A 25,806-nucleotide genomic window follows, 5' to 3' on the forward strand; every position below is an offset into this window, starting at 1 on the left:
TCCAAGATGGCGGACGGAGCTCCATTCGTAAGTAGAAGCATTCATAAGTAGAGTTATTCGTAAGTAGAGGTACCACTGTATATTTGGGAGTGGGGATTGGTTTTTGAGATCAAATAAGCCCACAATGTTATTGGTTACAGATGTGGAGTTTGGCCATAGGCGTTGTGGTAAGCAACAGCGCATGTCCGTCCCACCCATCCACTGGGAATGTTTCTAAGGGCGGAGACAGCAGGGGAGAGGGCACCCTATGACCTACGTCAAATTGGGACACCCCCAAAGCTGTGCGCGTTCGAGGAGTGGCATGGCCCTAGCCCCCGCCTGGGCATCAAATAGAAGCCACTCCTCCCAGAGCCTTTTAAGAGGATACCCTTACCTGTGGAAGAACAGGTGGAGGCTACAACCTCCCCTTCAACCTAGACTTACCCAATGCCTATCCGCCTTACAAAGTTGTGACAATTGCTATGAGGCAGGCAAAAACCTAAATGGTGGTACTAGTTAGCCAAGTGGGGGAAATTCCTGCCCTGCCCCTGAAAATTAGGCTATTGACATTGTCCATAGCAAGATTGTACCATCTGTGAAAAACCCTAATCTGAGGGAGGGGGGGTGGGAGAACCAGCACAGCGAGAGAAAGGCCGAAAGGCCCCCCCCAGGCCAAGCATTTAAACTTCTCCTGGATGTGGTGCCAAGGGCCGCAATTGGTCGGATGGTTCTGCGCCCAGTGGAAGTACTGTTGCCATTGGCCCATTTGGCAGTAGGAAGACAATCTGGCCTGTGATAGGCTGGTTTACCAGGGAAGCCCAGGGCCCTCCCACAAAGCTGCCCGTCTTATCTTGCCTTTTCCAAGCGATGGATCACTAGTAGTAACATAAAGTTATGGATCCCAAAGGAAGAACAGGAAGAATGAGGACCAGAAGGATCAAGAATTTGGTTCGGCCACCCTTATAAGCCAGTACTGGTGATAGAGGTCAGCCACATTGTAGGAGAGGGGGGCAAATACCTTATTGCAAAAGCTGGCGTTTTGCTTTCTTTCTTCCCCTTTCCAAGCTCCCTAAATATAAAATCTATAAGAATTTATTTCCGTACAGATTAATTCCGAGCTGCCTCGTCATTTATGTTTCAGAGATGCTATTTGCACCCCACTGTTCCCTGAGGTTTGTGTGCAGCTCATATTCCCCCCTACCCTCCGCTCTAATGATTTGTTATGAGATGAAGACGTTCCTTATCCATGAAAAGGGGAGGGGGAACCTACCTCCCGATTTTATTTCTCCTTCCGACAAGTGCCATGAAAAGTTCTTTGACCCTAAAGCCCTCTTGCTCAAGACTGAATGCTGGGCGTTGATCTGAAATGCCTGTTAATGGGATTGTACATAAGTAAGGCTTTAACCATAGAGTAGTTTCTTGTTTGCTTTGAAAGCCACAAACCCCAGAAGGAAATGTAGGAGCACGGTGGGAGGACAGTGACAAGAAACCTCATGACCTCATCCTTTCCGCCTCGTGGGGATTGGTCGGCTCGTGTCTGGAAGAAGAGTTTAAATTCCAGAGGTCTGCAGACGGAAAAGCAACAGAACAGGAGAAGGACGATCGCACACCACCCGAGTGAATGATCCGAGGATTGCCTTGAGCTTCTCCATACAAACCAGCAGACCTCTGCCTCAGACTACGCTTCGGATCCAGACAAACGCAAGGTACCTGAGCCTTTTCCCCTTTGCTTTCCCTATTTTATCCAGTCTTCTTATTTTTCCAGAAAGCTGAAAGCAGTCCAGCAGTACTAGATGGAGGCTTTGAATGTATAAACTCCTCCAGCTTCAGAGTATCGGGGCAGAGAAAGAAAGACTTTTAGTGCACAGCATTAAAAATAATTTCCAACGCCTCTTTTGCCTGCACTAGGGAGAATATTTAGGGATTCGGAGAGGAAGTGGTTTATGAGAGAGAGAGTACTGCCAAGCAGAACCTGCCACTTAAAAACATAGATTTGTCTTCCTCATTTGTACCGCTGCCAACCCCCAATGCCACACACTTTTGGCACAAGATGTAGTTTGCATTTCCAGCATCACTGATGCTAAATTTATAATATTTGAGGTCTAGGGGTTTACACGCAGATAGCCAGTGTGGGTCAAAGGTTAGAGTGCTGGACTAGGACTGTGCAGGATTCGAATCCTCACTCAACCATGAAGTTCAATGGGTGACTTAGGACCACTCACTGTTTGTTAGCCTAGCCTACCTCACAGGGTTGTGTTGCGAGAATAACATGGGGGAAGAGGAGGATGAAGATATAACAAATAAGCTTGTCAGAAATTCAAAATTCTGTGCTTTGGAAACTAGGGTTGCCAGCCAACTGCTTTATGTTGGGGTGGGGCGTTTTCTATGCCTTTAACAGCCACCTAATGCACAGAAATAGGAGCTGATTATTCAGCCTACCATGCAACTGTTAAAAAACAGAATAGCCCTGTCAAGGAAAAACAATTGGCAACCATAACTAACAATCTGTTTCCTTAGTCCCATAAATGCAAATGCAGGGAGTGATCACTTGGTAGTGGGGGAAATCACTCTGTACGTGCTCAGTTATTATTTCACATGTATTGGGATCAGAGGCCCGGTGGGTCTGGGCTTGACTTTAAACCTGTCCAAGGAGGTTCTTATAACTTCTTGTATCAAGTCACATGCAATTTCTAGTTAATTATCACTGTGCACCTAGCTAAAAGCCATTATATTACTCCTGCATTTAATCTCTGAAAAAGCACCCCTGCTTTGCTCTTCAAGGGTTTTGCTCAAATACATTTTGGTGCAATGTTCTCCCATCGATTTTTATCTCTTAGCAAAAGTGCTCATTAACCTTGTGAGAAGAAGGGTAATGTATAGTGAACTGTGCCAGCATTCCCATCAGCCTGGTTGCTAATACCTAGCCTTCCGTCGTGATTCATCAATTTCTGGTGTCCCCTGAGCCCTGATTCATCAGTTTTTTCCCCTGCAGTGCCACACTGAGCAATGCGATCCTTCCTGATTTGGAAATTTCAGCTTGTTCTTTCCAAATGCCTTTGAAGGAAGGATCAGTTACAAAACCAACTTATAATTAAAATTCTGCTTTAGGTTCCTATGCATATTAATGTGCAGCAAGGTCAGAGAAAGAGAGAAAATCTGTTGACTGATGAGTTGGGACATCCCATGGAAATTATCTCTTCTAGAATTTTCCTCTTATATTTTTATCCTCCAACAATACTCTGGCGCTCTGATGTTTGTGGAAATTCATAGAATTTGTGCATTAATCTGCATGGAGCGAAAATCAGTAAATTCAATTGGACTGTAATATTCTTGAGCAAGACAGAGGTTTTTTAAATAAAATAGTATATGTCCTTTTGCAGTCTGTAAGCTTTAAATCTCACAGAGTGCCTTGTGGGCTACTTTGGAATAAGTTAACTGAGAATTAGACTCGTAGACTCACACAACTGTAGAGTTGGAAGGGACCACAAGAATCATCTAGTCCAACCCCCTGCAATCTAGGAATATTTTGCCCAACATGGGGCTTGAACCCACAACTCTGAGATTAAGAGTCTCATACTCTACTGACTGAGCTATGCTGAGGATAGTAGATCCATAGAAGTGGAATTTACCAAGAGCCTACAGATTTAATCCCACATTTGACACCATCCAATAGCTTTATGCAATTCAAACTGCAGTGCTCCACAGTTGCAAGCGGTATTGAAAGGTTCTTGCAAAACGAACAGCTCTTGATGCCTCGGGCAAATGAGTCAAGCCACATGTAAAAGGCAGGGTAGCAGAAGATGTAGTAACAATGCAAATCTTTGTCAATATTGTGCTTGCTCTTGGTGCTTATTTCATTCATCGACTCCGACTGCAATACTAAGCACAGATACTAGGGAGTAAATTCCATTGAATTTGAGTTCTGAGTATATGAATATAGGACTGCCCTGTTGGTTATTATATTATTTGTGAGCACTGTCAGCTCCTTGGTAGAATCTCAAAGAGTTACCCTTTGGCAGGCAACTTGGCTAGATCTTGGAACCAGAAAGTGGGGGGTTTGTTCCATTTTCGCCAACAGTCAACTCTATGAAACATTCCAGCAGAATCTAGGAAGTAAATTTTGCAGTCTCCGGGGATATTCGGTTTTTGTTTTTTGTTTTGCAGGGAAGGCTTGGGAAAGATGGCCTTCCTAAGTAGTCCCTCTCCTCTGCATCACCGTTGCTGCTGCCCATTTGTTTAGTCCTTCCCCTTTGGACCCATTCCACATCACTGCCCAGAGGGACAGAGACAGGATGCTCCTTCACTTTGCTCTCATCTCACGGCTCTCACTTATAGACAGTATAAGTAAACTGGTAGCAACAGCACAAAGGAGTAGGACCAAGAGGCTCTATTGCACTCTTCTGCAACCTGGTGCCCTCCGGATGTTTTGGACTACAAATCCCATCATCCCAGGCCATTGGACATGCTGGCAGGGGCTGATGGGAAGTGTAGTCCAAAAGTTCTGGAGGTCCTCTGGTTAAGGAAAGGCTGCGCTGGGGGTTGCTGGAGGGGCCTCTGCTGGGACATGAGACTCAGAAGATGCCCAGTCATTTCAACTCCCAATGTTGACCTTGTTTGCAGCAATGGGCGTAGCCAGGATTTTTGTTAGGGGAGGCAGGACTTTTGGGGGGAGCGCAGAACCAACGTGATTGGTCCGTTAGTTAAGTATTTCTATTGTTTTACTTGATCTAGGGGGCTGGCCTTTCCCACGCCCATGTTTGCAGCACCACATATGCAGTAGATAGAGATTTTTCCCACTGCAGTCATGGCCTGGAATCAGACCATATCAAGGGCATCTTATCTGCAGAGGTCATATGTTCAGTTCTTTCATCTCTCAGCCCAAACAAAGTGCTGAATTGAGAAGTCAATCTAACTCCCTTTTATCTGATGTTATTAGACAGCCTAAGTTCTCTTCTGTTGCTCAGATTAGCTTTGTCAAGTGATAGCATAAATACAGGGAAACCAATGGGAACTGATTCTTATTTGATATGGTATTTTCCTGGAATAATATTTGGAGGGAAAATATTATATCAGGGTGCAAAACCTAGAAGAAACTTCTACAGACAGAATGCTAGCCTCTTTGCTTATGTGCAGTAGCTTTCTGTAGTACACACACTTTCCTGAGAAAAGGAAATGTGAAAAAGCTGAGTCACACATGCAAACTTACAGATGGGAGAGAAATTTAATTCAGTCCACATTTAAAAGTGGATCTACTTGATTCCCACTTTCCAAAACAATATGCAAAGTGAAACATGGAAATCCTCCAGATTTTGCAGTGCAGTTCTCTAGCCAAATAATATGTGTGCAAAAAATAATAATGCTTATAATTTCAATAAAGTTTGTAATATTTTTTTAAAAGATGCATATTAAAATAACATACAAATATATGAGTGGAAATAAAAATAACGGGGAAATGTGCTTTGTAAAAATGTGTATATTGGGCAGAATTGTATGTTAGGCAAACATTCTATCTCCCTCTTGAAGTCTGAGATGGTACTATCCAAGAGGACTACTATCTCTGTACATTTGGACTGGTCCTAAGAATGAAGTGTTTGTTTTGTTTTTGAACAGTCAACTGCAAATCCATCATGATGAAGATTGCTATGCTGTGCATGTGTCTCTTCGCCATCGCCTTGGCAGCTCCAGTAAGTACAATTCAAATACAACAACTACGCCATGAGTAGCACGTATTTCCATAATGCAGAATAAGTGAATCGATACTGACTCTCTATTCCCCCGCATTTCTTTTCAAAGTTTGGCAAACACCATGATGATTCAAAGAGTTTTGAAGATTATCATGTAAGTTCTCCCCCCCCCCCTAATCCTTTTAGCAGTCCATTCATTTTACTTTTGGGTTTATTATATCACAGCTCGGGATTAATTCCACGATTCTGAGATCCACACACCTATTACATAAGGCTGGGCCAACATGGGGCTCTCTTTTTCATGAATTCATGTGCCCCCTTTGAGAAGACAAGCAAAAGCAATGACCTGCTTCCAAGTGGAGCGTCTTCCATCCCCTCAGTTGCAGTCCCACCCTCTCTTCCTGGGGAGTAAGCCCCACTGAACACAGCGAGAATTACTTCTGTTCTGAGTAAAGATGCAGAAGATTGAACAGTTAGTCACTTTTGTTGACTTTCCCGCATCTTCCTCAGGCTGTGTTCATACCATATATTTAAAGCGCCCCCAAAGGATCCTGGGAACTGTAGTTTGTTAAGGATGCTGAGCATTGTACCTTTGTGAGGGGAAACCACAGTTCGGGGAGAGGAAGTGCTTTCAATGTATGGTGGATACAAGAACTGCACACAGCCCTTGATATGGCCAATACTAATTTCAAGGTGGCACTAGCTGACTTATTTTCAACCATCCCTAACACTTCTGCAGTAGGATCTGAATTCTGCTAACTATTCCACCTTGTTCTCGCAGTTCTGGGGTGGGTATCCATTTACCAGGCCCTGGTTCCCCTTCTGCACTAGCCAAGCTCTGCAATGTTGCACGTTGAATGCCAACATTGGGTTTTTTTGTATTGTTGAAGGTTGCCAAGCATCATCATGAACACCACGGTCACGGGCATCACCACCATCACTCGCAGAGCCAGGAGCACAGCCCGGAGCATGTGAACAGCCACGAGTCTCAAGAGGATCGGGTGTCCTCCCAGCCGGTACGAAGCCTTTCTTCTCCATCAAGTTGAAGCTATCTCTAAAGAATCATAAAGAATCAAAATGTGGTTGTACCCAACTAAGTTGCACTCACATTGAAATCAATGGACCAAAATTTGGCCCGCCCATTAATTTCAATGGGTCCATTCTGAGTATGACCAACATTTGATACTGTACTGAGGGGGACGCGGGTGGCGCTGTGGTCTAAACCACAGAGCCTAGGGCTTGCCGATCAGAAGGTCGGCAGTTCTAATCCCCACGAAGGGTTGAGCTCCTGTTGTCCGGTCCCAGCTCCTGCCCACCTAGCAGTTCAAAAGCACGTCAAGTGCAAGTAGATAAATAGGTACCGCTCTGGCGGAAGATAAACGGGGTTTCCGTGCGCTGCTCTGGTTCTCTAGAAGCGGCTTAGTCGTGCTGGCCACATGACCCGGAAGCTGTCTGTGGACAAACACCGGCTCCCTCGGCTTATAGAGTGAGATGAGCGCACAACCCCAGAGTTGTCCGCAACTGGACCTAACGGTCAGGGGTACCTTTACCTTTATACTGTACCAAAATGCAAAGAGAGGATAGTGGGATTGAATCTAGAACCAGTACTCTTTTATCCATGTAGGTAGGCAACCGTTCAGATAATTTGCTCTTGTTCTTGGTCCAAGAAAATTTCAGCAGAGATAATTTTCCACATCTAGATAAAATCCCAATCTAGCTGCAATTCTGTGCATACTTACCTGGAAATAGGTTCAATTGAACTCAGTGGGACTTTATTCCAAGTAAAGATGCATAGGATCAATGTGGAAATCCCACTGGGCGTTAGTCACGACTAACTTTTAGCTTGCCTCGGACTCTGTATGGGTTCCTAGATTTAATTTTTGGTCACTTTTCTATTCATTTTGTGTTTCTGTCTTTTTTTTTTTACTTTCCAATTGAATCCAAACCCAAACACCTATCAATCACTTGACCAGATAAGGACATTCCTGCCGCCTCCATTCTCTTCTCAACAGAAGCCAACTAGATCGTTCTGGGAAGCCTCCAGGCACTGCTTAAAGGCAATAGCTCTCCCTCTGTGCTTGTCCCCTGGTATTCAGAGCATCACTGCCTCTAAATCCAGAGGTTCCAGTTAGCTGTCAAGGATAAGAGCCCTTTATAAACCTACCCTTTTGCATTTAACTAATCTTCTCCTAAAGCCGTCTGAGCCACTGGTCATCACTGCATTGTGTAGCAATTCCTATTAGTCAGTCATGCAGTGCGCAGAGACGTTTTGTCTGTCCTAAAACTACTCCTTTGACGTTTTCTGATTTTAAGACGTGACCTTTTCTGAAATGACTTTTTTTAAAAAAAATATCAGCGGGATCATGGTGTGTGTGGGTGTGGGTGTAAAACAAGCCTTCACAAAATAACTGTTTCATTTTCAGGCCTCTCCGTCTTCGGAAGAAAGCGATGAGATCACTGAGCAACAGGTAAGTTTCCCCCCAACCATGCACATCTTAAGTACGAAACCCCTGCGTCAGTGCTGCCACTAGAAGGATTGTACAACGGGGGTGGCGAACCTATGGTTCTCCCCAGCATTGTTGGTCTTCAACTCCCATCAAGCCCTAGCCAGCATGACCAATTATCCAACAAAAGTTTGGAAGGCTGCAGGCTCCCCAGCCCTGCCGTAGAATATTGTTTCATCCGTGTGCCTTTCACTTTCGACCGTAGAATATTTTTTCTTACATCCATGTGTCCTTCACTTCCATCCACCGGCTGATCACTGTTCCCCCACAATGCGGGAAGCATAGGAAGGGGTTTACATGGCCTGGGGCGGAAACCTGCATATTAGGAAACAGAGACTGAGTTTGCATTAGTGTTTTTGTTTTATTTTTAATTTTTCTTAAGGATTCTCTTGGTTTACAAAGGTAGTACAATAAAGGCATCTGCAGAGGACACTCAGCAGACAGGATGGGTGCCTAACTAATAGGGTGGGTCATAAAAAAAAAATTCAAAAATGTTTCCTCCCTTGATCTTATCTCAGGCGTATGGTATAAACATAGTCAAATTTCAAATTTGGGACAAATCGATTAATTATTTAGACCCTGCTCCTACAGATTGAAATTTTGCCTCACTACGAGTGATAAAAACATTGGGATTTGACTCATTTAATTCTCAGTATGTTAAATTGTGAACTAATAAACATAAATTTTAGGTTTTATATAGAGCAATAATAGTTGCATACTATTATTTTCTGCAATATTTATTCATTTAAGATAAAGCATGTTGATGATTTACATGAAAAACCATTGGTTTTGAAATAATTATTTGAAACAATTAAGCAAACGGTGTACTAAACAAGTGAACATAAACAATAAAACGCCACTCATATTATGTGTTGCGTCAAAACATCACATTATACTTAATTACTTGGTATAAATTGTACTAAATGCTTACATTTTGTGTAATTAATAAAATTATGCCTTATGCAATATATACATTGCACATGTAGTAACTAATTCTCCCCTCCACATACCACATACCTCCCAATATTTTCACCTCTTTCCCTCCCCCAAGGCTTGTGTTTGTGTTGTGCAGTCATCGGGCACACCCAGGCCTATAAACATGTTTTGAGTGTTACATCTCTGGATCCTGTAATACTGGGTTGCTTCTCTCTCCTTGCAGACCCTTCTGCAAGTGCCTCAAAGCGAGAGCAGGGAAGATGACGACGACCACCACAGTGATGTGGACCATGATGACCACGACGATTCTGATGAGTCAGATGAGTCGCACGAGAACGGCGTCACAGAGTACCCTACCGAGGCTCCTTTTTCCTTGCCTGTCACTCCTGAGGTCTTTACTGGCAGAGGAGATGTACCTTACGGAATGAAGGCAAAAGTTGACCTGTTACATTTTGAGGAATCCCTAAAGCCACACAAAAGACATGGAAAGGTAAATGCTACAGATGTACCTCCTTAGTTGACCTCTTTAGAAATATATAACCCACCTGCCGTTGTTACGGTTCACACATTTTTGCCAGCAGAATTCTTACTCTATAGCCGTTATGGTTTAATTCCCCTGGGGCAGCAATGCTATGGTACGTCTGTCTGGGTGTTCTTTTTTAGAACCCATAGCAACTCATTCTCCTTCCATTCATCTTCCCTAACCGCACAAGAGGAAGCAAATGTTCAGTTTTAAAAGTCCATCCGTCTCACAGAAGCTTCTGCAAGCCAGAGATATTCAAAACATTGCGTATTTGAAAAGCATCGCTTGTGGTTGCTGTGAAGGTGCCAGGTGAAACAGGAAGCAAGATGTTACAAAGAAGGCTTGGAAGGAAAAGTAGTAATGCTCTTTTAGGAAATTCCCTGCAATAAAATAAAAATCTGGTGGGTAGACTTCTCAAAACTCCTAGCAATCCCAGGAAAGAAAAGCAAAATCTCTGGGATTCCCAGTCTTAAAATTTAGTTAAACGAGACATGTTTTTTGTTTTTGGAAGCATGAAAACTCCAGAAGAAAAAGAAATTTTGCCAGGTTCCCCAATACAGAGTTCAATTAAAAATAAAACATAAGGTTGCTATAAAGTTTACTGACCTACCCAGCCCTGTTCTATGCTACTATAACTATCTGGGCATAATAAATTTAGGAGCTATAGTCTGGTGAAGGTAGTTTGGATTATTTATTGTGTTTGTTTGTTTGTTTGTTTGTTTGTTTATAAACACTGATTTTACTTTATAATGTAGTTTATTCTTTATTTGGAAGCCACCCTGGGTGCTCTGGGGTAGAAGTAACAAACTGAACTGCTAAGAATGTTCTGTTAGAGATTCCTCCTAGGGATGGGGAGCAATTCATTCAATCTGCTTTTCACAGCGGATTTTCTGGTGCAGTTTTGGCACACAAAATGTGTGCATACAATGTGTATTATAACCTAAAATCTACACACAGAAATGCATATATATTTCAAATGAGAGGACTGAAAAAACACATATTTTATCTTCTTAAAAGTGTGTGGGGAGGGTTATGCAAAAAGCGTGTACAAAAAGTGTGGACCTTTCATGCATTCTTTCAAAAAATGCAAACTGAACAGGACAGGCCTATGCCTGAGCACCAGAGGCATCAAATGTATACAGCCCCGTCCACAAAGAATCATGGAAACTTTAGTTTACCCCTCACAGAGCTACAGCTCCCAGCACCCTTAACAAACTGTAATTCCCAATATTATTTGCGACTCAGTCATGGAGGTGATCAAGATTTATGTTAGAGGACAAGGATCCAGAGATCACACTAAGGGTGGCCAAATTTTGCGCGGCTGCCATAAAACTCAGGGAACAAGCTGTACAATTACAAAGACTAAGACCTCAGATGCAAACTCTAGATAATATTTTAGAGACGAAGACCTAAACCACATTTCCAATTGCTGCCATATTCGTATTGTTTATTGTTATATTTGATTGTTAATCCAAATTTAATTCTATCGTGTTTTATGCTCATTTGGTATGGCATGTAAAACTGGTCTGGGACCGTAATATATATAATTCTTTGCAGAGGGGTGGTTTAAAAGTGTGGTGAGTATGCATCCAGAAACAGGGTGAAATTAGGCTGCTCTGTCCATTTCTACAGCTTCCTGAAGAAAGAGGATGACTGCTAAACCTGTTTAAGGCTGCAATCCTATATATATACACATACCTGAGAGTAAAGTCCCTGTGAATGCAATGGGGTTTACTTCCAAGTAGGCATAGCATGGGGACGTGGGTGGCGCTGTGGTCTAAACCACAGAGCCTAGGGCTTGCCAATCAGAAGGTTGGTGGTTTGAATCCCCGCGATGGGGTGAGCTCCCATTGCTCGGTCCCAACTCCTAGCAGTTCAAAAGCACGCCAAAGTGCAAGTAGATAAATAGGTACCACTCTGGTGGGAAGGTAAATGGCGTTTCCATGTGCTGCTCTGGTTCGCCAAAAGTGGCTTAGTCATGCTGGCCACATGACCCGGAAGCTGTCTGCGGACAAACACCGGCTCCCTCGGCCAGTAAAGTGAGATGAGCCCCGCAACCCCAGAGTCATCCGCGACTGGACCTAATGGTCAGGGGTACCTTTACCTTTACGGCATAGCATTGTAGCCAATGTTTGTCCTACTCAGGGTGGTCCCATTGAAATGAACAGACATGGCTAACTTGGGTTCTTTCAGTGGGTCTGCTATGAGAAAAACGTAGTTGGAGATAACAATTGTTCTGTGAGTCAATAGTATAGCTCTCCCTCCTGTTTCTGGGTGGCCATTTATTGTCCTCCTTTTTGTGGATCTTACAGTTTGATTCTCACGATGTTTCGGATGACGTGGACAGCACCCCAGACGTGGAGAGCCGTGAATCCCATTCCCCCAAGGGACATTCCCTCGAGAGCCACGACACAAGCCTTGAAAGTGATGACGCAAGTCACCTGAGAGACAGCCACGAGGTCCACGGTGAAAGCGCGGAGAACGACAGCCGCCAGAAACTTGAGGGCGCCGAGGAACCCCATGACGACAGCTACCACGATGGCAGACACATATCCATGGAAAGCCATGACAGCAGAGAGTACAAGAAGGCTCACAGAGGGGCACTCCAACAGGTACATCATGACCATGATGCTGACAATGTCAGCAACCAAACTTTCGAAAGCGCTGAGGGTCACCACAGTGCTGAAAAACACCACAGTGCTGAGGACCACCACCACAGCACTCAGTATCACCACCACAGCGATGAAGATCACCACCACAGCGATGAAGATCACCACCTCAGTGCTGAAGATCGCCACCACAGCGCTGAAGATCGCCACAGCATTGAGGACAATGAGGTCACCCTCTAAGTGGATAAACAGGCAGGCTCCTGTCTCCACACCTTACCTAAGAGCACTCCCCAGATTTTTCGCATGTGCGGGTGCAGCTAGGATCGGAGCCCAAATTCATAACAGGTGGCTTTTCCTGGGATATATATTTTTCAAATTTGTTTTGCTGAGTGCGTGAAAGAGAGGAGTGTGAGAAAGGCAATGCAATTTCTACTTGAATGTTTGCTCCCAGTTCTATGCATATCACACGTTTGATTTCAGCAATCGTAGCAGTTATCGGCAGCAGTGTGTAAGCAGGCAAATGCAGAGCCTGATCCAGCACATGTTTACTTGGAAGTAAGCCCCACTGATTTTGGTGCATGCTTACTGCTAGGTAAACATGCTGAGGATGTCAACCTTAAATGTGCAGTACTAGCTGTCCTGTCCATTATAGAACTGTAAGCCCTTCTTGCTGCATATTTTCCTGCTCTGTCTCATAGGGGGTTGTGATGGAGGAGAGAGAGAGAGAGAAAGAGAGAGAGAGAGAGAAATCTAGCTTTACAATCGGAGTGAATGTTGCATCTCATGATACTGTAGTACCAAAGGATTTACTGTTGCAATGTATATTTTGTTGACAATTGTGAGTTAAATAAAAAGACAAAACCTTATATGAATAGGACTCAGCATGGTTCTTATCACAGGAATACCTTGGTTTTCGAACAGCTTAGTTCTCGGAAGTTTTGGCTCCCAAACGCCGCAAACCTGGAAGTGACTGTTCCGGTTTGCGGTTTGCAAACTATTTTTGGAAGCCGAACGTCCGACGGGGCTTCCGCAGCTTCTGATTGGCCGCGCTTTGGTTTCCAAACGTTTTGAAAGTCGGATGGACTTCCGGAACGGATTCCATTCGACTTCCAAGGTACGACTGTATAGGAAGTTGCCTTCTGCCATTGGTTCATCTAGCTCAGTATTGTGTACAATGAGTGCAGAGGCTTTCCAGGATTTCAGACTGAGGTCTCTCCCAGCCCTACCAGGAGATGCCAAGGACTGAACTTGGGACCTTCTCCCAGCAAAGCTGATGCTCTGTCACTGAGCTATATGCTAAGAGACCAGTGTGGTCTTCTCACCAGACCTCATGTGTTGGTTCCGTCTTTTAAAATTACTTGCAGAACTCTTCTGTGCTGCCAACATTAAGAATGCACAGAAACAAGGTATGATGGGAAAGTATGATGTGTAAATAGAAAGATGGCAAATGCATAAATTAAAGAGAAAAAACCAGTAACAGATCTTCAATCCCACACCGTAACATAAGCTGGGTCTACACTGACCTTTTTACCGTTATTAGAACGATATTAGATATATTGCTCTTAAACATCACAGGGCATACTGTTAAAATAAAAATGTTTCTTACCTGTTTCCACTGTAACAACACAGTTTCCCTGGTTGCTCTGCAGCGCCATCTGGTGTCACATTTTAATAACGTATTATTAATGAAACAGGCAAAACATACCAGTAGTATGTCCAAATACATTGTGATAACCCTTCCTTAACCCTTCCTTAATGTTATAAACCATGGATGTAGATCCACCCATAAGGTAAAGGTAAAGGGACCCCTGACCATTAGGTCCAGTCGTGACCGACTCTGGGGTTGTGCGCTCATCTCGCGTTATTGGCCGAGGGAGCCGGCGTATAGCTTCCAGTTCATGCGCCCAGCATGACAAAGCCGCTTCTGGCAAACCAGAGCAGCACATGGAAACGCCGTTTACCTTCCCGCTGTAGCGGTTCCTATTTATCTACTTGCATTTTGACGTGCTTTCAAACTGCTAGGTGGGCAGGAGCTGGGACTGAGAAACGGGAGCTCACCCCGTCACAGGGATTCGAACCACTGACCTTCTGATCAGCAAGCCCTAGGCTCAGTGGTTTAACCCACAGCGCCACCTGGGTCCCAGAGATCCACCCATAGTCTAGTTTTAAAGAAAACACATTTTGAAATCAACAATTAAATCTCCAAAGATGATTCACTACACTAATTTCTACTCTAATTGCCTCAGGCAAACAAACATTATTTCCATACTTTGGCTATGTCATTCATCCAAGGGGGCAAGGCGGCATACATGCATGGATTTCCATTCTGCCCATCTTCATAGCAACAACCCTGTAAGGAAGATAAGAATGAGCGGCAGACCTAAGTTCACCAAGTGAGCTTCTCAGCTGAGCTTGGAAATCAAGAGTCTAAAACAACAACAACGAGGGTCTAAAATGTTGTAGACGAATGGCTAACCTGGCTCAGATAGTTCATATTCAATTTATATACTTCTGATATGAACTAAGCATGGACTCTAGAATGCACATAGACACATGAAGCTCCTATAACTCTGTTGACCAACTCATTTGGGTATGAGGAAATTGGTTATGGATAAATCATTGGTTTAAAGTAGTGTTTGGCTGAAGTTCACACACATACTTTCACCAGGACATTCATGTAGTTGTGAAAGGGGGGTGGGAATTTTTCCAGCTTTCAAGTGGAAGGTGAATTCTTTTAACTTTTGAGAGTGCGGACTTGCCATTATCACCACTGCATCAATACCCCACCCTTTATCCAAAAAAGGCTTTCAGAGAAGCCTACAAAGATCAGTATTAAGACTGCTTCAGGCTTGCATTCTAAAAAGGCACAAGGAAAAAGTTACAGTTCTAGCAGCCAAGTTAAGAGCAGCAGCAGCAACTCACCAATGTCAGTGGTCATTCTGGGTGTCTTGCCCTGGATAAAGAGTGGTCCCCCACTTGAAACGTTCCACCCACCTCCAGAGCAGATCTCAGAACAGAAATCCACCTTATCTCTCTCAAAATGTCTCTGCTGTTCAGCAGCCCTATGCCACCCCTGTAGCTCGTGAATTTACAAATTACAAAACAAAAATCGCTCAAATACTCCAGCTAACTGAACTAATTTCAAACCTGGGAATGCAGCAAGCCCCACCTAGTGGGGAAGGCCAGCAATGGGCTTGAAAGTTATATTCTGTGCTGTTGACTTCAACCTTGTATACAGGTGACGACTCCCCACTTACGCGGGGGTTATGTTCCGGGCATGAAATCGTGTAAAGGGGGGAGCAGCCTTTAAACACCCTCTCTGCTGCTTTCTCTTCAATCCATACCAAAAGTACTGCATCCAAAAATATCCACACCTATATATATATGGGGTGTGTTGCTCTGATTTTGTGGTAAAATACTCCCTGGCCCGTTTTGCAAGTACAATCTGTACTCCTTAAGCTCAGCTGAGAGCTAAGCCGGTGGGAGAACAAGTCTGGCAAATCAGTCTCTATATTTAGATACATGTGAGGGAGAGACTTAATATAGATGTGAGAGCTTTTTAAAGATTCCTTTACTTCCCACTCCCTGCCACTGAGTTAAAAATTAAAGTGCATAAACCCAGATGTTCTTCTGATCAGTTTTGCACCTGCATCAGATGGGGAAATGAGAAGGGACTGTGGCTCAGTGGCCAACTTCAGATGGCTTTTCAGGGCTGCAGCAGTGGAAGAATTGTTTAAATTCACCCTCTCACCTCCTGTAGGCCTGATAATCATTACACACACTACCTGAACTGATGCTATATCTTTTTTATTTTTTTAAAACCCTGCATGTTAAGAACATTGGTCAGTGTAGTTCGGTATTGTCTATTCCGACTGGCAGAGAATATTCAGGATTTCAGATGAGGTCTGTCCCAGGTCCAGGACTACCTAAAGATGCTGGGGTTTGGACCTAGGACCTTCTGCATGCAAAGCAGATAATCTACGATGGAGCTATGGACCCTTGCCCTGAGCTAAATGGCCTTCCAAGTGTTAAAAACAAAGACACTTTTTGTTCCTTCAGCATCTCACCTAGTATGGCACTCAGTCATTATGCCTAAAGGTGACCCCTGACCATTAGGTCCAGTTGTGACCGACTCTGGGGTTGCGCACTCATCTCGCTCTATTGGCCGAGGGAGCTGGCATACAGCTTCCAGGTCATGTGGCCAGCATGACAAAGCCGCTTCTGGCGAACCAGAGCAGCACACGGAAACGCCGTTTACCTTCCCGCTGTAACGGTACCTATTTATCAACTTGCACTTTGAGGTGCTTTCAAACTGCTAGGTTGGCAGGAGTTGGGACTGAGCAACGGGAGCTCACCCCGTCACGGGGATTCGAACCGCCAACCTTCTGATCGGCAAGCCCTAGGCTCTGTGGTTTAACCCACAGCGCCACCTGCATCTCATTCATTATGCCTAGATCTATATAATAACAGCAGGGGAGTGCCTGGCACTGTCCGGGAATTTGTAGAAACCAAAAAGCACCTTGTGACTTTTTACATGGATAGTGTAATATCTCAAGAGGCAGCCTCACCTATGCCAAAAAAATAGGCGAAGTCAGACCAAAGGCACATTTCAGTCTGCCATCTTGATTTAAAGTGGTGGTGGGTGTCCAAATATTTAAAACGACCACACACCCCAACTCAGGAACCCCCATGCTGAGTTTGGCCAGATGGGCAGATGGGCAGACGGACAAACCACTTTTCAAAATATATATTAGATGAGCCACTGTTCCATGTTATATGAGAGCTACAGAGACAACACGATCAATTAAATCTTTCAGCCGTGGTGCTTACAAGCTGACCTTAAATCTATTGCCATCTCTCTGCCCCTCCTACCTTACAGGGTTGTTGTGAAGGTTTAAAAAATGAGGAAAGAGAAGAATATTGTATGCCACCATGAGATGCCCTGAAGAAGTGTGGGTTTTGTTTTGTTGTTTTTTAAGAAATATGTAATCAGTACACCATGAATACATTGCCCTGCAAGATGAATTTTTCGCATGACGAATGAGTCTTGCGATCTGAAGATGACTCGCAAGACAAATTCGTTTTGTGAAAAAATCATCTTGCGAATCACGGTTTCCCATAGGAAGGCATTGAAATTTAATTAATGCGTTCCTATGGGCAAAAATACCAGGAAACATCAATACCAGGAAAGATTCTAGAGCAGATCATTAAGCAAACAGTCTGTGAGCACCTAGAAAGAAACTCTGTGATCACTAAAAGAACCACTGGCAATAATCTTTGAAAATTCCTGGAGAACAGGCGAAGTTCCAGCAGACTGGAGGAGGGCAAATGTTGTCCCTATTTTCAAAAAGGGGAAAAGAGAGGACCCAAACAATTACCGCCCAGTCAGCCTGACATCAATACCAGGAAAGATTCTAGAGCAGATCATTAAGCAAACAGTCTGTGAGCACCTAGAAAGAAACTCTGTGATCACTAAAAGTCAGCATGGGTTCCTGAAAAATAAGTCATGTCAGACTAATCTGATCTCATTTTTTGACAGAATTACAAGCCTGGTAGATGAAGGGAACGCTGTGGATGTAGCCTATCTTGATTTCAGCAAGGCCTTTGACAAGGTGCCCCATGATATTCTTGTAAAGAAGCTGGTAAAATGTGGGCTAGACAATGCTACCATTCAGTGGATTTGTAGCTGGATTACTGACCGAACCCAAAGGGTGCTCATCAATGGCTCCTCCTCATCCTGGAGAGTAGTGACTAGTGGGGTGCCACAGGGTTCTGTCTTGGGCCCAGTCTTGTTCAACATCTTTATCAATGACTTGGATGATGGGCTTGAGGGAATCCTGAGCAAGTTTGCAGATGACACCAAGTTGGGAGGGGTGGCTAACACCCCAGAGGACAGGATCACACTTCAGAATGACCTTAACAGATTAGACAACTGGGCCAAAGCAAACAAGATGAATTTTAACAAGGAGAAATGTAAAGTACTACATTTGGGCAAAAAAAATGAAAGGCACAAATACAGGATGGGAGACACCTGGCTTGAGAGCAGTACATGTGAAAAGGATCTAGGAGTTTTGGTTGACCACAAACTTGACATGAGTCAGCAGTGTGATGCAGCAGCTAAAAAAGCCAATGCAATTCTGGGCTGCATCAATAGGAGTATAGCATCTAGATCAAGGGAAGTAATAGTACCACTGTATTCTGCTCTGGTCAGACCTCACCTGGAGTATTGTGTCCAGTTCTGGGCACCACAGTTCAAGAAGGATACTGATAAGCTGGAACGTGTCCAGAAGAGGGCAACCAAAATGGTCAAAGGCCTGGAAACGATGCCTTATGAGGAACGGCTTAGGGAGCTGGGTATGTTTAGCCTGGAGAAGAGAAGGTTAAGGGGTGATATGATAACCATGTTCAAATATATAAAAGGATGTCATATAAAGGAGGGAGAAAGGTTGTTTTCTGCTGCTCCAGAGAAGCGGACACGGAGCAACGGATTCAAACTACAAGAAAGAAGATTCCACCTAAACATTAGGAAGAACTTCCTGACAGTAAGAGCTGTTCGGCAGTGGAATTTGCTGCCAAGGAGTGTGGTGGAGTCTCCTTCTTTGGAGGTCTTTAAGCAGAAGCTTGACAGCCATCTGTCAGGAATGCTTTGATGGTGTTTCCTGCTTGGCAGGGGGTTGGACTGGATGGCCCTTGTGGTCTCTTCCAACTCTATGATTCTATGATTCTATGATTCTATGAAAAAAAAAAGAAATTTAAATGCATTTCTATGGGAAACCGCAATTCGCAATATGAATTTTTCGCAAAACGAATTGACTCGCGGAACGAATTAAATTCGTCTTGCGAGGTACCACTGTACACTGTACAGCCCTCTTATTTCATCCTCCATACTGGATCCAAAATCCACCCTCCCTTTTCTGCACTGAAATCAAATACCAATGAATGATTACCTTGTCCTTTTAATGAACCACTCATGCACACAGAAAGAAGCACACTAAACATACCTTCATCCATGAGAAATCTAAGAGCAATTATCAGTTGATCTCTGAAGAGAGAACTGTTTTTCTTCTTCTACACAGTTTGCAAAAGACAACACGCCCCTCACAATCTCCTGCATGGGCTGAAGGAACCACTCTGTACCCCTTAAATCCTCCCACTTGAGACTAAAAAAGGAGCATTGAACAAAAACGTTTGATCATGATAAGGAACACTTCAACCAGTAGCTTTTGTCTGTTCTGAAAGTCAGTGAAAGGGGAGGGAGGAATGTGGTGATAAGAATGCTAATGGTCTCCCCCTTTCGACTTCATGGGTGCAAACTGGTGGGTTGGTTTCTTGGGAAGGGTTTAAATGCCAGGGGGCTGTAGGCATCCAGCAGAAGAAGAAGAAAGGAAGAGACTGACTAAGCCAAGATTGCTCCAAGCTCCACTCTCAGATGTAAGTAAATTTTGGAATGGCTGCTCTTAGACGAATCTGTCAATTTTGGTTTCTCTAAATTTCTCATTTCCCACATCCATTTATAGATATATATTTTCAAAAGTCCTCATGGGAATTCACCAGCATTTTAGAGTGAATGCCTTCTAATATACACATTTGTATGCCATTTCCCATACATTTTTGCACAGCAATTTTCTCTAACGCAATGCATTTTTGGAGGCCATTTTCACCAATATCTGCATTTTTTATATGCACACTTTGCCAGAGTATATGCATTTTTGTACACATTACTTGTTTGAAGAACTGCATTACAAAATTCAGGAAAATGTGGATTTCTCAGGATGGATGAGTTTCAGCTCATGTATTGTTTTCGGAAATGCAAATGACGTAAGTTTTCCTTTAAATGCAAATTGAATTGAATTTCTCTGACATTCTTAGTCTACACATAGACAAGCATTTCTTTTGTCCTGCTGTTATTTCAGATCAATCAAGTTTTGTAGGTTGTTGAAGTGCTACATACCCACACATCACCTGCAGCAAAACTTATTTACCAGGGGCAATAAAGGAACAAATGTAAATGCTATAGTGGCCAATGCTGTCACACTAACATGCTTTCAAGGTACCACTCTTAGGATGCCACCTTGTGCCTCGTTGCTTCTGTCTATCCACTGTTCCCTTGCTGTTGATGATGGTTTGGCACTGATGAGCAGCGTGCAGTAGGAATATAGACCACAAAGTGAAAGAGTGTGATCTTGTTCTAGCAAGTTTGCAATCAGTTTTCAGCTTTTCTTCTTTTGTGCATGTAACTCGTCAACTGGCCATTAGAAAATCTTCTTCCGGGAAGCTTTCACAATGAAGACTGCTGTGATCTGCTGGTGCCTTTTCAGCATTGCCTTGGCTTTGCCAGTAAGTACATTTGCACGGGCAAAATAAAATAAAATAAGCCAATAATTGTAAATTTGTCTTGATGGCTTGGTAACAGGAGATCCGACCTCACCATCTCTTTTTCTACTTTCTCCCCTTCCAAGATTCACCATGAAAAACATGGCAAAGCTGAGAGGGACCAGGAGATAAAAACGGTACGCAACACATCCCCTCATTCAAACAGAAAACTTGCACAGGCCAGGTGTCTATATGATCACCCTAATCCAGTAGATCCAGTTTAGCAACACTAAGGCAAAACGTCAATAACAATATTACCATCTGATTAGCATTTTCAGAAGTTCAAACTGCTTCAAATACATTTCGTAGTTGTAATCCTTATAACAGCCCAATGGAGAAAAGCATTTTGTAGATGTGAGGGAACTGACGCTCACAGACAACAGCCTAAGGCAACATAGGGAGTAGTTGATGGAGATGTTGTTAAAACCAGGGACTTCCTGATTCCTACCTCGATCTCTTAGACACTATGATGCACCAGCACACTGTAGTTTTTACTGCTTCTAAAGGAGCCCCCTGGTTCTGGAACACCAGGAAGACTCACACCCCTATGCTACTTCTTAGCAAACCTTTCGTTATGGCCTCCATCGTAAATAATCCACTGATCTACTGATCAGTCCATAAGAACTCAGTGGCATGTAGAGCCCATAAAGTGAAGAATACCACATGTGCAGAATGCTCAACAAATACTAGCCCCTGCCCCGTAGATCCATCCCTGTTGTGTGTCAGATGAATTGCACACATAGGCAAATAACAAACGGCACCCTGTGTAAAATTTAGCTTTGCCCCTTTGTTCTATGTGTGGAGACTGCGAAAAGCAGCCGTATTGCAGCTTAGGGAAAGGTGTTTCTTATTTCTTGTTGGGCACAAATTTCCACATTGTGTGAGGGGCAGTTCCTGTTCTGTTGGTTTTGTGAGCAGTTCCACAACCCAAGGAAAAGGTACTGGTAGAACAAAGTAATGCAGGCAGCACTCCCTCAATGGAAGCTGTCGTTTCTGTGAGGACATTGATCTATTCAAAAGGAACTCTGTAATTAAGAATATCCCATACCTGCTCCCGTTCCATGTTGAGAAGGTTTCATTTTTTATTACTGGTATTGATTTCATCACATAAGGATTATATTTTGGAAGTATTTTGGAGGTCAGTCTTCTCATTGAAAACCCAGAACTTCAGGTACTTAGGAAGCTAGTGCAAAACATGTCCTGTTGGACATGTTCGACTGATGGAAAACTGAACTCGTATATATGTAAACTTCACCAAACAATCCACAGGTTTCAATTATGATCACTGATAACCTGAAGATTACTCACCTCAGGGTTAAAAACTGACAGTCATGAGGCATATAGTAAGTGTCAAATGGAAGACTCATATTAGTACCTTTTCTGTGTTTTAAGGGTGTTGCGGTTAATTTTGATCACAAGGGGAAAGCAGCTGAAGCAAACAAAGTAAAAACTGAAACGGCATGTAAAGCTTCCTTCGTGCTGAACAAATATGGGAACGACAACGTCATATTGTGAGATGTTTATTTTTTTTTGCACATTAATATTTGGTATTTGTTTTCAGGATCATCTGCCTCCAGCAGAAAGCGATACAACCAAGGAAGACAAGGTAAAAACCTAAAAGGACCCTGTTGCACACATTCCGGTCTCCTTAACAAAGGAGCTGCTTTAACGGGTTTTGTTCTACTAGATTCTAAACCTCACAAATACAGGATCACAGATTTGGAAGGGATCCACAGGTATAATTTAGACTGACACACACACCCCATCCCCAAACACATTGAGTAGTTATGGGAAATACAATGTCATTTGTGTGTGTGTGTGTGTGTGAGAGAGAGAGAGAGACAGACAGACAGACATTAATATTTGGTATTTGTTTTCAGGATCATCTGCCTCCAGCACAAAGCGATAAAACCAAGGAAGAAAAGGTAGGAAATCCTGTTGCACACACCCCAGTCTCCAAACAACAAGAGATTCCAGGGGAGGTTGCACATACTCGATGTTCAGTTTCCTTGGAGTGAAGGTCAATGCAGACTGTAGTGTCCTTAGGGTGTATGGTTTCATATTCACATATACACAACCTGAGTGTAAGATTCAGGGGTTCACAGCATTAACACCCCAACAGCTCTTCTTTCCCTGTTACGTTTTCGGAAAAGTCCCACGTCACCATTTTAGGTACAACACTTCTTCTTCTTCTTCTTCTTCTTCTTCTTCTTCTTCTTCTTCTTCTTCTTCTTCTTCTTCTTCTTCTTCTTCTTCTTCTTCTTCTCCTTCTATCACTTGTTTTAAATGGTTTTAAAAGTGAGTCCGTAAGTGTCTGTGGAGGCCAATTCTGGATCCACACGTCCTTCTACAGTGGGGGGGGGGGGCATAGGTTTCTGGGTGGGAGCTGATCATAGTGAGGGTTTGCCAAGCGTGCCTTCCTCTTAGCATGTTTCTCCCTTTCGTCCTGAGTTCGAGCATCTTCAGAACCCATGACACCTTTGGGAAAGGCTGTTCTCCAACTGGAGCGCTCGCAGGCCAGTGTTTCCCAGGTCCAACACAGAGCAGACATGTCTCTGTCTCTCCAGCTTCCAGCATCAGCAAAAACTCTCTCACACAGCGCCACCCCTCCCCCCTGCCAGTGTATTGTTCTCCATCCTAAGATGGTGTGGCATCCAGTTAGGTGAAGTGTGAAAATGTCCACCCATTTATCTCTATGGCAATGGAGCTCACTCTTTTAGATGCTGATGAGGGCACTTCACTGGCCTGCCAAAGCCAGTACCTTAACAAAGGAACTGCTTTAACAGGTTTTGTTCTACTAGATCAGTGATGGGCAACCTTTTTGAGCTTGGTGTGTCAAAATTCGCCAAAAAACCAAGCATAATTCAGGTGGTGTGTCACTTCGAGAGAGAAAACCATAGTTTCACGATATTTATAGTTTAAATAACAAAAATGTATAATTGTAATATATAACTGTATTTCATAAACCAAAATCTAATTATTTAACCTAACCAAACAAAAAACCCCTTATTTATCACAAAGTGCCCAGAGTTGTTGAGCTTTTTTTGGGGGGGGGAGCTGCTGACCAAAGTTTTGCAGGTTTTGGGGGGGGTGCAAAAGTTGCTTTGCTTTTGGGGGGGGATGCTCCAAAGCTGCTGTGCTTTTGGGGGGGACAAGAGAACAGAAATAAATGACGAATAATACCTTCGCTGGAACTAACACACAGCACCAACATAGACTGCCAAAGCATCAAAAAAAACCCATCACAGAACGGGTTAAAAACGAACGCTGTTACACCCAATCATAGTCTGCCAAAGCGCCAGAAAAAAACAGCACAGAAAGGGTTAAAAAGCCAATCTCTGGCTGCCAGCAACAACAACAACAAAAAAGGATCTGGGTTTTTACAGACAACAACAGCGCGAATGGGCCGATGGGACGCGTGCCAGCAGTGAGGGCTCTGCGTGTCAAGTCTGACACATGTGTCATAGGTTCACTATCACTGTACTAGATTCTAAACCTCACAAACACAGGACCACAGTTTTAGAAAGGACCTACAAGTATAAACAGCGTTTCCGTGTGCTGCTCTGGTTCACCAGAAGCAGCTTAGTCATGCTGGCCAGATGACCTGGAAGCTGTACGCCGGCTCCCTCGGCCAGTAAAGCGAGATGAGCATTGCAACCCGAGAGTCATCTGCGACTGGACCTAACGGCCAGGGGTCCCTTTACCTTTACAAGTATAATCCAAACTGCCACCCCCCCATCCCCAAACACATTGAGCAGTTATTGGAAATACAGTGCAGTGCCAGTCTCTCTCTCCCTCCCTCCTTCCCTCTCTCTCTTTCTCTCTCTCTCTGTCACATTAATATTTGGTATTTGTTTTCAGGACCATTTGCCTCCAGCAGAAAGCGATAAAAGCAAGGAAGTAAAGGTAGGAAATCCTTTTGCGCACACCCCAGTCTCCAAACACACTGAACAGTTATGGGAAAGATGACATCATAATTTGAGATTCAATTCCCGCCCCCACGCTACTTGTGTTTGGTATTTCTTTTCAGGAGCATTCTTCTGACAAAGCCAAGAACGAAAAGGTAAGCAACCAAAAAGAGTTATTATTTCACGACAGTTGGGAAGGAAGAAGTTAAAAAGAAGTTCACAATTGCAAAACTTGCCTTGGTCCCTTTCTCTGTGTTTTAAGCAGGCTGAGATTTTTAACGATTACTATGACATAAACACTCAAGCAGCAGAAGAGGTATGTAAAACTTCCTCCCCGCTGAACTGAGAAAGCGAAAGGCAGCATCATATAGAAAGGAAGAGTAATTGTTTTCCATGCACTAGCATTTGATATTTGTTTGCAGGGCGATATTTCTTCAGATGAAAGTGAAAACAGTGATAAACCAGAGGTAAAAAAAAAAAAGACTTTGCACTACTGTAATCAGTTTGTAACTGTAATTTTTTTTCCAAAAGGCTTTAGCTGGCCCAGTTATACTTCTCTGCCTCTGGATCCCTTGTTGCCAGGGCCGACCCTACGGCCAGGCTGGGTGGCGCAGGGCACCACGGCACCGGCCCGCCAGGAGGGTGCCGCGAGCTGCGCCCGCCCGCTGGCCGGCCGGTCCGCCGGTCCGCTGCGCAGCTGCGCCCACAGCAACCGTGCTGTGCCTGCCCGCCCGCCCACCGCGCAGCAGCGCCTGTGGCAGCCGCGCTGCGCCCACCCGCCCACTGCGCTGGGAAACGGGGCGGGGGGCGCCAGAGGGATCCGGCGCACTACGGCACCAGGGGCGCTTAAGACGGCCCTGCCTGTTGCACAGGTGTGGGGAGAGCCTGAAGTTCGGAGACAGCAGCTTGCCTAAGGCCACAGTCATGGGGAGTCTATGGCAGAAGCAGGAACCAAAGCAGGGAATTCCTGATTTGTAACTAATGCGTCAACAGCTTTAGTTTCTATTGCAAATAAAGGAGCATCGTATCTTTGACACAACAGGAAGAGTAATTCAGTTCTATCCTACTTCTCTTGCAAATTGCTCTTTAAAAACACATGCCCTCAAGATCAGCCATCCATTGATTTATTATTGAATCATGCCTTAAGAACTCCCAGTACCAGTTCACAAAGGGGTGCTGGTGTGGCAATAGGGCTGAGATGTGCCTAGTTCAAGTGAAAAATGCTACATATGATCTCAGTACACACATGCATATGCCCTGAATAAACACACACACACCCTTGTTTTATGG

At 44.0% G+C, this 25,806-nt stretch overlaps 1 protein-coding gene and 2 long non-coding RNA genes across 3 annotated transcripts; 2 read left to right on the forward strand and 1 right to left on the reverse strand.

Annotated features, from left to right (window-relative positions):
* The first annotated feature begins 1,537 nt into the window (after positions 1–1,537).
* Positions 1,538–13,101, forward strand: SPP1 (secreted phosphoprotein 1). Its single transcript, XM_035113201.2, has 7 exons — positions 1,538–1,685; positions 5,590–5,663; positions 5,773–5,817; positions 6,554–6,679; positions 8,087–8,131; positions 9,327–9,593; positions 11,939–13,101. The coding sequence occupies exons 2-7, from the start codon at positions 5,607–5,609 to the stop codon at positions 12,473–12,475; spliced, it is 1,077 nt and encodes a 358-aa protein (XP_034969092.2). The 5' UTR covers positions 1,538–1,685; positions 5,590–5,606; the 3' UTR covers positions 12,476–13,101.
* Positions 13,102–13,834: 733 nt separating this feature from the next.
* On the reverse strand, positions 13,835–15,441 carry LOC132592619 (uncharacterized). Its single transcript, XR_009558114.1, has 3 exons — positions 15,158–15,441; positions 14,505–14,585; positions 13,835–13,890 (listed from the first exon to the last, which is right to left on the reverse strand). It is a non-coding gene; the product is annotated as an uncharacterized LOC132592619 (long non-coding RNA).
* Positions 15,442–22,492: 7,051 nt separating this feature from the next.
* On the forward strand, positions 22,493–24,672 carry LOC132592677 (uncharacterized). Its single transcript, XR_009558214.1, has 3 exons — positions 22,493–22,533; positions 24,470–24,514; positions 24,639–24,672. It is a non-coding gene; the product is annotated as an uncharacterized LOC132592677 (long non-coding RNA).
* Positions 24,673–25,806: the final 1,134 nt, after the last annotated feature.

Source organism: Zootoca vivipara, chromosome 9 (genome assembly GCF_963506605.1).
Source record: "Zootoca vivipara chromosome 9, rZooViv1.1, whole genome shotgun sequence".
Classification (NCBI taxonomy): Eukaryota; Metazoa; Chordata; class Lepidosauria; order Squamata; family Lacertidae; genus Zootoca; species Zootoca vivipara.